This window comes from Electrophorus electricus, chromosome 8 (assembly GCF_013358815.1).
Source record: "Electrophorus electricus isolate fEleEle1 chromosome 8, fEleEle1.pri, whole genome shotgun sequence".
Taxonomy (NCBI): Eukaryota; Metazoa; Chordata; class Actinopteri; order Gymnotiformes; family Gymnotidae; genus Electrophorus; species Electrophorus electricus.
The window spans coordinates 12,214,275-12,229,251 of NC_049542.1; the positions used below are offsets into that span (position 1 = coordinate 12,214,275).

Sequence of the window (14,977 nt, forward strand, 5' to 3'; positions counted from 1 at the left end):
AATTACAATACATACTGATGTTAGTAAAGCCAAGCATTCAGGATTCAGTCTAATCTGTATTTTCACTGTCACATCCACTTGGACCCAAATCCTGGGTCAGCTCTACTGTGACATCACAGTCATGCTGTTGCACTGATGCAATATTGTTGTAATGTTAAGCCACAGTGTATAGACTCTTCTCTGCTCAGCATCACACTGGTGCAGACTTAAGACGTCTGGATGACTGTGCGATGTGGACAAATGAAAATGCTTAAGAGACCTGTGGTCAGCCTTAGAGATGTCGTGTGTGTCTGTGCATACAGCGTTATTTATATTATTGCTATGTATCTAGTTTTACATTTATTTAAATTGTGGGTTTTTAATGAATGAGCAATTAGAATGGACAATGGGCAATTTATCATAAATAAGTCATAAATAATAAATCATGGTGGACGATTGCAAAGAATGTTTGATTTAAGTGTATTTAAACCTCTATTTGTCTTGTTTGTTATTTAAAATATCAAGTACTTCCAAGTAATTGTTGAGAAAACACATTGGCTATAATGTGTAATTATATAGTACCATTTGCGTTACTTTTTCATGAACAGTGCGGCCTAGTGGCCGTTGTAGGAAATTTGCTTAGATATTGGAGGGAAAGATGCCGTTTAGATTGAGTGTATTTTAATATATGTTGATTTGTAAACTGATAAGGATTTTTTTTCCGTCTTGTTTGTCTTAAAAATTAAAGTGCTGTAGCAAGAAATGGTGGCCACTAATGACAACACACTGCATTTACTGAAAAGTTACATTTCAAAATGTAAAACTTACTATTTAATTTAGTTATTTAATGTGCATTTTTAGCTATGTAGCACTGGCTTGTTGTGCAAATGCCGTATGTCTCACTGCAGTCATTTTGAAATAAATTTCAAGATCAGTTTATTAGAGTCACAACAATGTATTGGTTTTATAGTTGTTAATTGTAAAAATGTATTAACTGTCATTTGTATTGTAATTTTCTAGTTTTCTTAGAATCCTACTAAGAAGCTCAGAGACCACAGTAGATACCTCTCCTAATTAAAATTCCCGTTCCCCATGCTATCCAGTGTGGGCATCTTATTGAAGCTGGGATTTGCCCCTTTCAGTTTGTACTGTTTTGACCTCCAGTGTATGCAATGTTTTTAGTAAAGGAAAATACTTTTAGTAAAGGAAATACTTTTCTAAATTAGTTACTGGGCTGAACTGTACTAAATGCATTGTCAGCTTTTATAGAGAAAGGCAAGTAATGTTGTTAGTGACATGGTTTAAACAATTACTAAAGTAAGTTTGCAGTATCTCATTATGGCAATTGCTCTGTAAGGTGATTGATTGATTGATTTGTTTGTATACATTTAAAAATATAGTTTTTTCCAGCTTCCATACATTATTGACAGTATCATTGCTTACATATTGATAGTCATATAACAATAAGCTATTATGAAGTGATATTTATATGGGCCCATGAATTTACCTGAAGTGTTTTAAAATATTAAATCCTTCACATTTTTCCTTTTTACCCTATATCCATCTCTGGGCAAGATACAGCACAGACATGGTTCAATTGTAGGACGCAAAAGCCAGTTCAGGTGAGGTGATTTTAAGGCAGGTAACTTTTAATTACAGAAAGACACAACTTAAGGTTACAGAGTGAGGTCTTCATATACAGTTAGATACAAAAGACATTATAGCAACAATTAATTGAGCAATTGGACAGTTGTCACTTGATACTTGGCACCTCCTTGCCTGGGAGAAAAGGAAGCACCTTTTTGGTCTGATTTAGTTTATGCAAAGAAGAGTGAAACCTCCTGGTCTGCTGCCTTCCTGGATCCAGAGAGAAGGAAAGCAAGAAAATAACATTCAGGTGTATTCAGGTCATTCTGAAAAGCTGCATAGCTAATGTGCAATAAACAATGGCAGAGCAGGGGTGACTAAATGACTGTTCACCATATGCTACACTGTAGCATACATATGGTGATTTTGAGGACTTTCTGTAGCTGCTTGAAGGCTTTAGCTTGAAGCCTTTCTGAATTTTCTGGTATGTTGCAGAGAAAGTATAAATTGGAGTAACCTAATTTTTCAAATATGCTCAAAGAGGGAGGCTTTATAACAGTGCTGTGAGCGGTTTTGTCACTGGTTGGTTGCTTCTAAGAAGTCTTCATTACAAGTGTCCTTGTGAAGATTTTTAATTTTTTTTTTTAAAAAACTCTGTTAGTGCTCAGTTCTGGAGCCAGTCTTGTGTATAGAGACAACCCTTTGGCATCCGTTTCACTATCTGTGCTGATCCCACTGCAGGATTGAGCCAAGTTTGAATAACATTGTTTGTTTTTTATAACATTCTCACTGTAAGCTATTGTTGTAATGTCATGAATATTAGGGCTGCAAGTAATGACTACTTTAATAATCTATCCTCTATTTGTATTATGAATTGCACAATTACTAAGTGGGTCTTATTTAGCTATCATCTTTTAAATATAGCTTGAGGTTGTTTTAGACATTTAATGGAATTTTTTATTGATGCAAAGATAATTCCAAAATTTTTTCTGTCGGAATTTAAAACCAAGGGTACGCAAAGTAGCAGCAATAAAATGGAAGAAAACTACAACAGTTTCCCCTTAATCAAACGAATTAAATCATCCGTAACCAGCCATTTCTAAAAAAAGCACAACCATTTCTAAAAAAAGCACAAGGATGGCATTCTGTGCGATGGGAACAGCTTATCAAAAAGAATTTCATATAAAAATGTATATGTATAACATTACTGTTTTAAACTCCAACACTCCATTAAAGAAATCTACATTCAAGACATATTTTTTGTTCTTGATTCTATCTGCTGTATAGATATTGAAAGAGGCATTGAAATGCTTCCTCCTATCTTTGTCTAGTTTCAAAATAAGTGGAGGTGTTTAGTTATTAATGTCATCTCTTTTTTCCAAGTGTCCCATACTTGATCAGATGAACCCATAAATTGTTCAAGTTCATTCAAATGCAACCAACATTGGTCACACAAAGACGGGAGTTTAAATTTTTTTGAGATTTAGGAAGTATGAATTTCTCAGATGTTCTCCAAGCTTTTTTTGAAAGCAGTGCATTTTCCATCCATAATTGTAGCCATGACGATGTAATATTTAAGATTGTAAATTAGGGTGCATTGATGCACTGTTAACCATCATGCAAAGAGTAAAAAAAACCTCATCTCAGTAAAGAAGCTGAGTATGTTTTGGGTTAAACTATGTGTATGACCGTACAAAAAAAAAACCGTCGGGTTTTAACCAACATCATATTACCATTCCTTGAATGTTTTTTCATTTTGACAAAATACTCATGGATTAAGTTACCATGGAGATCTTTTGGTGTACTGCTGTATTCTTTCCTGGATAGTTCTCTGGTAATTGTTTAGGAAGAGGTTCATTGTCATGTCAGATTATTATTATTTTTTAAATGAGTTGCATCCCTCAGAAGAGCTGTGCTGCTAATGTTAAGTGTATCATGTAACAGACAACTTTTATTGCAGTCAGAGTTACCAAGCTAAGGCTATAATCTTTTATGCTTGTACCTTTGTCAGATAAATACATGGAAATACAAGAGCATAGTATCTTTTGACACTCAGCTAGTTATATTTTGTACATAAACAATCACTTCATGCAGCTTATTGCGCTTCACTTATACAGCTGCGGTGCTTGTGCTAATTTCTTTTAGCATGTTGTTAATATCAAGCTGTTCTCTAATTAAAATGTAATTTGGGTAATGTGTTCATGCTCAAGTTGGCCTATTTACTAGATCCTGATGCCTAATAACCTTAAAAAGCCACATGGTCACTGCTGGCAAAGCCACAGCAGCACTGTCGCAACGAACGGTAACAGGTTCTTTTGCCAAATCCACAAAATATATAAGGGACATTGAAGGCATGTATATTAGCAGTTACAGAATACCTTGCTAATGAAATGCTGTCGTTCAACACGATCGAAAAATCTTCATTTAAAGCCATGACCCAAACATTTGATTGCCAGGAAATACTTTTCTAAAACAGCAGTTCTTGACTTGTATAACAGAGTTTGACAAGACAGTGCAAATGTCATAGTTCAGGTTAATGTGATCATACTACATTTTGCCATTGTAAATGTTACAGGGTGTACTGCATGTTAGTATTGCAAAACAAGTGTACGGATTCGTATAGCCACTGAATTAATATTTGTTTTATAGGAGGGAGATTTCACAGGCTTCCAGGCAGACAGGCGGTGGTCCTTGCGCTCTGGACAAGGCGTTTCACAGAGTAAATACTTACAAAGATTTCCATGGCTTAATTACTGCAAGATTATTTTATAGGACATTAAGGCTGTGATTTGTGATATAGTAATTTAGTTTTCAGAAAAATGAAACCCTGACTTTATTGGCAGTAATAATAAGCACTTAAAGTGACAACTATTTGTGTGTTCTATTTGGTTTTCATGATAAACTAGCCATTTAATAAAGGAATAATGCATAACATTGTTCATTGTGAAGTTTATCTACCTGGTGTAATTAGACAATTCATGTCGTCATTTTTGTGCTCAAAAGACTATCTGCAGTATCTTATTGAATTTATTGTTTCAAAATCCCCCTGAGATATTTGGAAACCCGTACTGATTTTGTGCTCTGGGGCATGATGGTAAAGTGCTGATGTTTTCCTCTCTGTCCCTCACTAGGCAGTCCTCTTAAGTCATCTTCACTACTGTTGGCTGAAAAGCCTTCTCTGGCCCCCGATCCACCTGCAAATGACAGAAAAATCACTATTTCAGAAAGAGAGGTTAGGGCCAGTACAGAGACGGATGGTGCATGTCCATCAGAGAAACCTGAGAAGCAAGGCGGGAAAGGTCTCAAAACTAACCTTAACACAAAGAGATCCAAACAAGTTGTTAAACTGACCACCAAAAAGGTTATCAAGAAAAATGCTTTAGGTAGTCAACAAGTGAAAAAGACTTCTTCATGCAGGGTTGAAGAGAAAACACCCAACAAGAAAGAAGGGATTAACTTTTCAGCAAGAGAAGAAAATGGGGCCATGGAGGATTGGGTGTTGGATGAATTGGGCGACAATGGTGAGACATGTGCAGGAACTGAAAGCGAGGCAGAGAGGCAAGATTCTACCAATGTAGCAGAGAGTCAAAGGAAGCAGAGGAAATTTGTGTGGACTTTAACGCTGGTCAAGGGAAGAGAGAAAGCTTCTGAAAAGAGACATTTGAAGAAACCTTTGGAACAAAACTATAGAAGACGTGCTAACACTGCTCCACGCCAATCTCAGGTCAGGAAGTCCAAGATGTTAGTCACTACTGACAAAGCTGCATCTGTCTCTCCCAGAACCACTGGGAAACAGAAGGTCCACAAGGTGACCGGTGTGTCTCCTGAACTGGGGATTGAGGCAGAACAGGGAAACACAGTTTCTCCTGATGGCAGCACAGGAGCGTCGAGTGCCAGTTTTCCACCTTTACCCAAAAACAATTCTCCACGCGTGCTAAAGCGGCGCAAGTCTTTGTATGGCTACCGGAGGAAACCAGAGCAGGAGATGATTCGCAAAATGCGTGAGTCTCGGGCCCAGGTACTGGGGAAGATCCCCAGGAAAAGACGGCGTCTTGTATACTACACTTATGAAGTTGTGGATTCACCGGTGAGTCAAGACCAGGAGCAACAGCCACTAGGACAGATGGAAGCGAGTCAGGAAGGTCTCACGGACAGCACTGTGGTTGGTGCTCGGCCATCCAGAGTGATCAAGGTGCCTAGAAGGTTCATGGATGACGAAGCTGTCTCTGGGCTCCCTGTAAAGAAGCCTGTTCAAACTGAAGTCCAGCCAGACGAGTCCAGCTGTGAATCAGAGGCAGCTGATTCCTCCCAAACTGAGGAATTGAAAAGCAAACGGAAGGGCACAAGACTGCGTAACATTGGCGAAGATGAGAGCAACTGTGTTGGGAAAACGAAGCCTCTGACTCGGTGTGGAAAACCCAGTACATCCTCAGACGCTCCACGAAAGAAGGAGGGGAGACTTGCTTACGATTCAAGCCACCTTAAAATTTATGAGAGGCTGAAGAAGCTGACAGCAAGCCTGGCTCAAAGGCGAGAACAGAGGATGGCCAGCACACGTTCCAGAGCCCATGGCGAGAAGCCTGAGGGAGAGGCCCAGGCTGCGGGGGAACCTGCAGCTTCTCCAGATGCAAAAAGAGAGAAAAACTCTGATATAAAGATGGAGGATTTGAATTCTCCAGGGGTTATACGCAAATTAGCTATACATGTCGGAGATATGGCTGGGCAGACAGCACTTGCCTCCATTGACAGAGGTAAAGATGCATCCCAACGAACTGGTAAGGATCATGTCTGTCTATCTGTATCTCTTTTGATTTACTAATCCAAATGCAGCTTTTTCAAAATTATATTTACACTTAATCACATGATATAAATTCTTTTGATGTCTAGTTTGGCAATTTGAAGCCTTTTTAGATGCATTCACCTCTAGCAGCACTGCTTGCCCGTAGATTATATGAATTTTTCTCTGTACAGAGAGTACCAACCTGGAGGGCTCTGATGTGCAAAATCAGGATGCAAAAGATTCTCAGGTGGTGGTGGAACCAAGTAGTTCCATCCACAAAATCAACCTCTCTGGTGCCAACAAGAGGATGCTCCACCTGCTGAAAAGAGCAAAGGTGCAGCTGATTAAAATTGACCAACAGAAACAGCTGAAGTCAGGTCAGGTAAGCATCATGTAGCTTTTGTAGCTGGCCTGAAAGGTGAGCTAAGTTATGGGCTTGACTCACACACAGGGTGCACATGCGCCATCAAGCTGATAAGTATGTAAGTTGCTCTGAATAAGGGTGTTTGCCAAATGCTATAAATCGTAAAACTTTACCATTATTATCTCTTATTTGCTGTACTTTTTATACAAATGGTTTGTATTTTTCTGTTCTGACATTTTGTCCTAGTTTTCAAGAAAGTTTGGGAAATGAAATGGGTTAAATAACAAACCACTATGCTTGTTTAAGTAATGAACCAAGATACCGTTGAAGAGGTAACTGAAAATGTTAATTCTCTAGTAGTCCTGTTAAAATGGGTGATGGTGATTTCTGTTATTTTCAGCTGTTGTCTGGTACAATTAGAGTTGGGGATGGTGCCATTACAGTCATGAGGAAGAGGAGAATGAGGAGGAGGAGACTGGGCAATCGGACAAACATGGAAGGAGCTCCTCAGGTAACATGAGTGCACATGCTTGCATGTGTGCTTGACATCCCTGGAAACATACAGTTGTCTAATTTATGTAAAATATTTTATTACTTGTTTATATTAAATGAAAATGTTCATACCTTTTGACATGGTCCTCAAAAACAAATCGTACTGGCATATTATGTTACATAAGCTGGTTCTCGTCTTTTGTCTGTAGGGGCATCTGATTGGCGGTCCACGGATCAAACATGTATGTCGAGCCGCTGCAGTAGCACTAGGCCAGCCCCGTGCAATGGTGCCTGATGACATCCCCCGACTCAGTGCCCTGCCTCTTCATGAGAGAGAGGGTATCACACCCTCGCCTGACACTGAGGGTACACTGACTGCTTAGTTTCCTCATTAATTAGGGTGAACTGAACTTGTAGCCATTCAGTTTCAGGATGTTGGCTTTATTCATAGCTGTCCAATGTTTGTTTTAATTCATGTACTGTGAACCACTTATCACCCCAAATCTTAATTTGCAAGTCTTCAAACCCTGCCCTCTGGTCCTTTGGTTAAAAATGTCATTGTGCCTATGAAATGCATATGTCCATAAATCATATTATTTCCTCTAAATATTGTTGTTCATTAATATTATTGACCCTTCACTCATTTCTAACCCTTTAGTTACTTTTTGCTGTGTCCATCAAGCGTTTAGACTACCAATGACACATGGGGAGAGAAGCTATTATTAAAAACTAGACTTACTTTTCACATTAAAACAACCACATTGCATTATGAATTCCTTCCCCCTCAACAAGTCAGACTGTATTCCTTTCTACGTTTAAATTAAATCTCAAAACTCCTCTCTTTTTTCTTGCAGACAACCTGCCCCATGTCTAATCTGTTACTTTCATTTTTGTCTTTGTCCCCAATTCATCCACTCTGTTTTTGTAGTTCTGTCTCTGCTTTTAGCCTCCCATACTGTTTTCTGTTGACTCTTTGCTTGCTCTGGGTTTTTTGGTGTTTTGTTTTTGTTGGCTTATATTATCATATTATATTTTGAAAGCATCTTTAGGTTACTGAAAGCTCTATACAAGTCTACTGTTATTATTATTATTATTATTATTATTATTATTATTATTATTAAATTTTTTAGTTATGGGGGCTAGAGCACTTACTGGCACATAGTATTGAATACTATATATACTAGAATACTAGTTTTTCATAGTATTCTTTTTAGACACTTCACATTAAGAAAATGTGAGGCATGTGACACCACTTTCCGTCTTTAAAGTTATGATATAAGTGATTTGATGTTTTTGTGTGTGTCTGTACATATATGTATAAACAGACATTCATTCCAAAACTACTTGTCCAGCACTGTGGAACCAACTCTATCGTAAGGTTGATCACTTATGTTCTTAGGGCAGGGTTTACTAAAGGATCAGTTGCAAGGCTTTCGGTCTTGAGGTGCATCTGTATTACTAGCTGGAGTATTTGTTAATTGTGTTGCTTTGTTAATGTCATTTAGATTTTTTTTTTTTTTCTGTTCTCCACCATCCAGATCTTGGTTCTCATTCAGAACCTGAGAGCACTGGCTCTGGTGAACACAGACCAGTGTACAGGCGTAAGGCTTTCGGCTTGCGGCAGCAACGCTGCCTTCGCTGCAGGGGCTGCTGTCGGGAAGAGGACTGTGGGACGTGTGTTTTTTGTCTGGACAAGCCAAAATACGGAGGGCCCAATAAGAAACGCCAGAGCTGCATGTAAGTTGATGAGAGCTGCGTTTTTTGGGATGCCAGGGTTAACTGCATTTTTAATGCGTAGCAGAATGTGTATGCAATGAAGGTCATTTGTCTTAAACTGAAAGGGCAAGCTTTAGTTTGAGGACCACCGTTATACAGTGATTGATGCAACACTCTTAAGACAGCTTTATTCTTTGTTTGTAATTAATAGATAATACTCCTATAGTTTGTGAATTATTTTGTGATCTTTTTTTGCTTTACTTAAATACTACCACTCGTTTCTGTGCTCTACAGCTATAAGAAGTGCTCAAGGATTGAGGAGAACAAAATGAGACGAATGAAAGGTATGGCTATGTACATCTTTGCAGCTGTTAAAGAAATCTGGAGAGAAAAGATGGCGCTTGAATAACTGTTCCTATTTTGGCACAGTGCCTATTCATTTTTATCTACTTTCGGTACATGAGAAGAAAGATTCACTAACATCCTGTCAGACTAGAGAATGGAGTAGATCAGTTTCCTTACAGTCCTTGCAGAACCCTATGCAGATTAGGCTTTTGTTCTGTTCTAGCTCCTTATACACATGAACCAGGTAAAATCAGTAACCCTCTACTGTTTAGGGATCCCCCTGGACTGGATTTAGAACCTCTGGATTACAGTAAGCCTATTTCTGTATATGTTGCATGTCCTCCTGGATCACGACTGGTAGAGATGGTAGACCGAGGTGCTAGCCACATCAAGATTGTGTTAGATTCCAGGGAGCAAGATTTCATACTGATAAATGTGTAAAGAACCCTGGAATAGAGCATCTGCCAAATACTGAATATGTATTTCTGAGCAGGCTTGGGTGGTATTACTTTTTTCATACCTTCCTGACATTTCATTGGAGTATGATATATAACAGTATTTGTGCTGGTAATAAAATTCTTCTTCCATAGGTCATAGTTTCAGCACATCTTTTTGAAGGAGCCAGTGACACTGCTGCGGTGTTCAGCGGGCTGAATGGAGATGATGTGCGGGTCATGGTGGCAGTCTGGCATTTTGATTCAAGTTCCCAGTAAAATGTGATGGTGTGCTTTTAAAGACACATGGGGGTCATGTCCTCTGATGTCCACGTCAGCTGTTAAACCATAGTTAATTGCCTCCAACACAAGTGATTTATCGTCTTCTCAAACTTTATTATACAGGTTGAGATTTTCTTCAAGGAAACTCATTGAAGATCCAGTGTTTTTTAGCATCTCACAGAAAGCCCCTTTCTCTGTAGTGTGTGAGCTTTTGCTATATACCTACTGTCCATCTTTGGTTTTCCTTTTTGTATTTTTGTGGCATTTGTTAATCTAGAAAAAGCAGCTGTTGTGGTTGGTTCATATAGGTTCATCATAGGTTTGACAGCTGTGGCAAGAAATCCTGTATCTGGGTTACTTTTTGATGATTGCTTCACTTTTGAGCAGCTATTGGAGGTGTGAATGAAGGTTTCACATGCTAGTTTAGCCACTAATTCATAAGGCAACCAGTGGACACAGTTTCATCTTGAATGGCTGGCTCACCTTTCGTTGGTATGAAACCAGAAATGCTCCCAAACGGGGACAGAGGCATTTTTCTTTACTAGTCCTGGAACATTATCCCCACCACTGGCAGTAAACATCTTTTTAACCAGTAGATAGCCCTTTGGTGGTGCATGCTGTGCGCTACATTACTTCAGTGCAACCTCTCCAGTTTAATAGAAAGCATCCATTTTCAATGGTATTGAAAATCATTACGTAGTACCTAGATACCGCCTAAATCCATTCTGGAACCATGTGTTCTAAGTTCCTGGTTGCTCCAGTGGAATTTTATTAAACAATACAGCACAAGGATTTTATGATAGAAATTGATTGATATAAAACAGGTTGATTAAAAAAATCCATAAACCAGTCCTTTAGCTGGTCATTTCAGATAATATTGCTTGTTGTGCTTATTTGACTAACACAAATTTGTTTTCTACAGTTGGTGATTAAAATTTGGAATATTTTTTTATTTCTTTTTCTACCTTGTTTTTATATAATTAAGGTGCAGCTGCAACCAATTGTGCAACAAAAACTATAATAAGTGGAATATTATTGTAAGCCCCACTGTAACATTACAGCAAAATGAGAAATGCACGAGCGTGTTGCTAACCTTTACCATCTAAGATTTGTGGTTAATGTTTTCATAAATCAAATTAAAAAATAAATCAAGCAGGGGTATTGACCCATCAAGCAGAAATGTGACCTCGTTTTTGAATTTTTTAGGTCCTGTAGCTCCTTCCATGTCAGAAAAAACCCTCAGTTTCTCAGGCTATGTTTTTTAATCTCTTATTCTTTATTTTTAGCTTGCTTTTCATTTGTCATCTTCTGTTTATTTGTCTTTGTTTGAGATGTTCATGGCAAAGGAGAGATGGACAATTTTGAATTTTTTTCACTGATAGTTGTTTATCTGCTGTTGTTTTTGAAACTGCTGAAGCCATTTACTGATTGAGCATGGCTGAGTGAAAGCATGTGCACCATAGCAGGGCTCCATACAAACATTCATCTTAAGGAGACTGGCTGCTAAAAGAGACAAATTTGGCACCAATAGCTATTTTTAAGTGCCAAATAATATGCAAACTATTAAGATCTCACCTCTGGTCATCTTTGTAATTGATGCCTCTCAACATGCTTGATTGGGGTCCTTTTATTCCTCTTTTTGTATTCATATAGATTACTTTTTGAACCATTCATCTTAAATCCATTTAGTTAAAATAAGTGTGGACTCGGACTCTGAAACTGTATAACTGGCCATTACAATGTCAGTGTCACTTGGCCATCTAGTGAAGTTTGGTCTCCTTTTCCTTCTGCTTGTTGTAAGTATTTAACCCTGAGTTCAGGATCAAACTGTGATGGTCCCCCTGTGCAGATCCTTACCAAATCTTCCAAGGTTGCGACATTGAGTGAATTGCGCATTTTTGATTCTGTGCTGAAATATCATGTTCATATTGAGCTGCAGAGATGGGTAAAACAAGCATGATCTCTCGATGTAAATATTCTCTGAATATGCTGAAATGTTAAACCCATGTAGATACTACTTGCTGTCTTTCCTCGTCTTTTAGCAGTCTGCGTGATGTGCTACAGCAAAAAAACCAATTTTAATTCCAGAACAGTGTGCCATATAAATGTGCAGCTTTCCATTCCTCAGTGGTCTGCTCATCATCCACTTTAGTTACAGTACAATAGCAACCAGTGCTTGATGCAAAATTGGAAAATTTCCTGAAATGTAAGACTTAATTTTACATGGTGAAAGTGGCAAAATCCAACAAAGAGCATGCTCTCCCATTTGCTGTGCAATATGATGTGCTCTTTCTCTAATTTCAGTATTTTTGGAAGTTGTGGCAAGATGTTCCATATAATGGTGCACAGCTCTATACTGGTCATGACCTGTGGTGTGATCTGAGTGGAAAAATACAGAAAGTGCTCGTAAAATGCAAGGCAACCATTGCTGAGTCTTCAATGCAGAAGGTGTGCGTATGCTACACCTTAACTCCACACCAACTGCCCTCAGCTGCTGCTTGCATGTGGGGCTAAAATGGTATGTTTTCCATAGCAGCTTTAGTAAGTCATAGTTGTTTTCAGTCATTGCTAGAGATTTGAGTGTTCAGCATTGCTAGTTCCAGTTTGTGGGGAAAACTGAAATGAGGTTGTTTTTTTTTTTTTTTTTTTTTTTTTTTTTAATCTCACCTGTGGCACCCATGTTAACACTGGCCCCATTTGTGCCAAATACACTGAATTCATTTTTCCACCGGTTAAGATTTGTTTGGTCGGCATCATTTAAACAAGCTTTTAATTGTGCTCAGTATTCAGTAAGTATGACTGGTCTCAAGTTCATCCAAACCTACAAGCCCGGTTACTGGTACACCTCCAGAAATGTATCTGCAATAAGAAATTACATTATCCCTGCTGGACACTTTTGTACTACAGTCAGCAATTACAGTGATCTAATTAGCCTTCTGGGCTTCTTTCTTTGTCTGTGGTTTGACGTCACCTGCAATGCATCCTATGAACTCGGCACATGTCATTAACATGTCATTAATATGTGTCTTGGACATATCCAATTCATTTTTTTTTCCATTAACAAGACTTGGGAGGAGAATTTGGCACTCAAGTAGGCTGCACTGAATTTTATATTAAGCTCTTTGAATTCTTTCATGGAATGCACTTGGAAACTGCGTGGGCTAAGAGTTCTATTTGGCGCACTCTGATAAAGCAATTGCATGTTTTTATGCCTTTGAATCTCACTGTCGATTTTCACAGTCTGTTTTTCGAAATGATTCTTCCCTTTTAGGAAATCTGTTTTCCCAGCTATATCTTTGCTTACTTTTGAACAGAATTCACAGTGCATAGTCTGCTTTGTTATACCTAAGCCATGCTAATTCCTGAAGTATTGAAACTCCAATTGCGACTATTTTAGCTGCAGGCTGGAGCCCTGCATAGACTTATATGAATGTAAGGTGTGTGTCCATTGACTCCCATTGTGAATTTTTGAAACCACCTAGATGGTCGAAATGGGAACTGCCATCTTGTGAGTTTGTTCAGTAGATCAGAACTGATGCCAGGCTGTAGGTGGAATACTATCTGCACCCAAAAAACTTGGTCATATTGGCTAGTGCACACCCACTATTTCTGAATGCCTGGAGCAAACACAACAAAACAGAATATGTTCTCTTGTACATTAGATAGTGAGCCTTGATCATACATAATCATATGTAAACATATGCCTTCATTTCCATCGACTGTTCTGGAATGAAACTTTTAATTTCTTGGTCATAAAAATATCTAGGTGACTTGGCAACAAAATAAGTGACATTTAGCATTAACAAGTAACCTTACATGGAGTACCTTAACTGCAGCTTCCATATTCAGTCCTTCAAGATGAGAGATTTAATAATTGCCTATTTTTAAGCTAAACAGTATATTGTTTAATGTTGCATAACAATGTCTTAATACTCAACCCAAATTAAAATTTGATGCCAAATACTTCAGCCACGTTTTGATAAACTTGGTAGTTGGAGAGATATTGATGTGAGAGGAATTTTATGGAATTGACAGAACACAAACCCCCCGTCCCCCCTGCCAAAAAAATATTGGATGTGTAATTTTAAATGAAAGCTTGTAGTCTGCTTGTTACTTGACTGGGGATAAGTTGTACTGCAGCCAGCCACTAGGGGACAGTAGACACAGTCCTCTTGCAAATACTGTCTATAAGGTGCACTAGCAATGATTGTTACTCCGCCAGACATTCCTCCTGGCTCTGATTGGCTGTTTTTAATTCAGGCATGCTGGATTCTTGCAAATGGCATTAGGAGGATCCAGAAAAGCCTGATTTTCTTTTTCCCCTTCAGATTGTCTAATGTTCTACTGTCAACATAAAATGAGCTAAAACTAAAATTGTAAAATTATTTAACCTGCATTCCTGTTGTTGCATCTCATTTGAAATGTTCATTGACAATTGTCAACTGTTGTTGATTGTGTATTTTTAAGTCTGTATTGGTCTTTCTCATACTGTATGTGCTGCAATCACCCCCTCACCACCATATTCCCAGAGTTCTCATACTGTGTGCATACTGCTATCTACCCCACTCCCCACTTGAGCTTTTTATTTGACTAATTCTCTTTTCCGCAGTTCAGATGAAGCGACGGCGCGTGGCAACGGTTTGCGCATCCGGTGGCAGAGGGGAAGAGGGCGAGCAAGATGATTCAAGAGAGGTCAGGTCACATGCTGAGGACCCCTTGAATGCTCCAAGTCCCACCCGGAGGCAGCCGAGGCGGCAGGTCACGCCAAGATGTTATAGCGACCTGCTGGAATCTGACTCCACTGATACAGAGGCACCCAGCGAAGAGGCAGAAAAAGAAAAGAGCAACATCGTGCCAAGTAATCAGGCCGATGGTATGAGTTTTTAATTGTTTTCTGTTACTGAAAAACCAGACCAGAACAGCAATGTCTGTTAAAGCTTTGGTTGATTCCTACCCAAATTCCTGATTTGCTAGATAAAAAAATTAATTTTGAGTTTT

General features: G+C 38.7%; 1 protein-coding gene across 1 annotated transcript in view; it reads left to right on the forward strand.

Moving 5' to 3' along the window:
* Nucleotides 1–14,977, forward strand: part of kmt2ba (lysine (K)-specific methyltransferase 2Ba) — a 33,490-nt gene that overhangs the window by 1,490 nt on the left and 17,023 nt on the right. Inside the window, exons 2-9 of the mRNA XM_035529173.1 lie at nucleotides 4,216–4,285; nucleotides 4,698–6,341; nucleotides 6,538–6,728; nucleotides 7,111–7,221; nucleotides 7,412–7,568; nucleotides 8,741–8,939; nucleotides 9,213–9,262; nucleotides 14,589–14,852. Of these exons, the coding sequence (XP_035385066.1) occupies nucleotides 4,216–4,285; nucleotides 4,698–6,341; nucleotides 6,538–6,728; nucleotides 7,111–7,221; nucleotides 7,412–7,568; nucleotides 8,741–8,939; nucleotides 9,213–9,262; nucleotides 14,589–14,852 (2,686 nt within the window). The remainder of the gene's footprint in view (nucleotides 1–4,215; nucleotides 4,286–4,697; nucleotides 6,342–6,537; nucleotides 6,729–7,110; nucleotides 7,222–7,411; nucleotides 7,569–8,740; nucleotides 8,940–9,212; nucleotides 9,263–14,588; nucleotides 14,853–14,977) is intronic.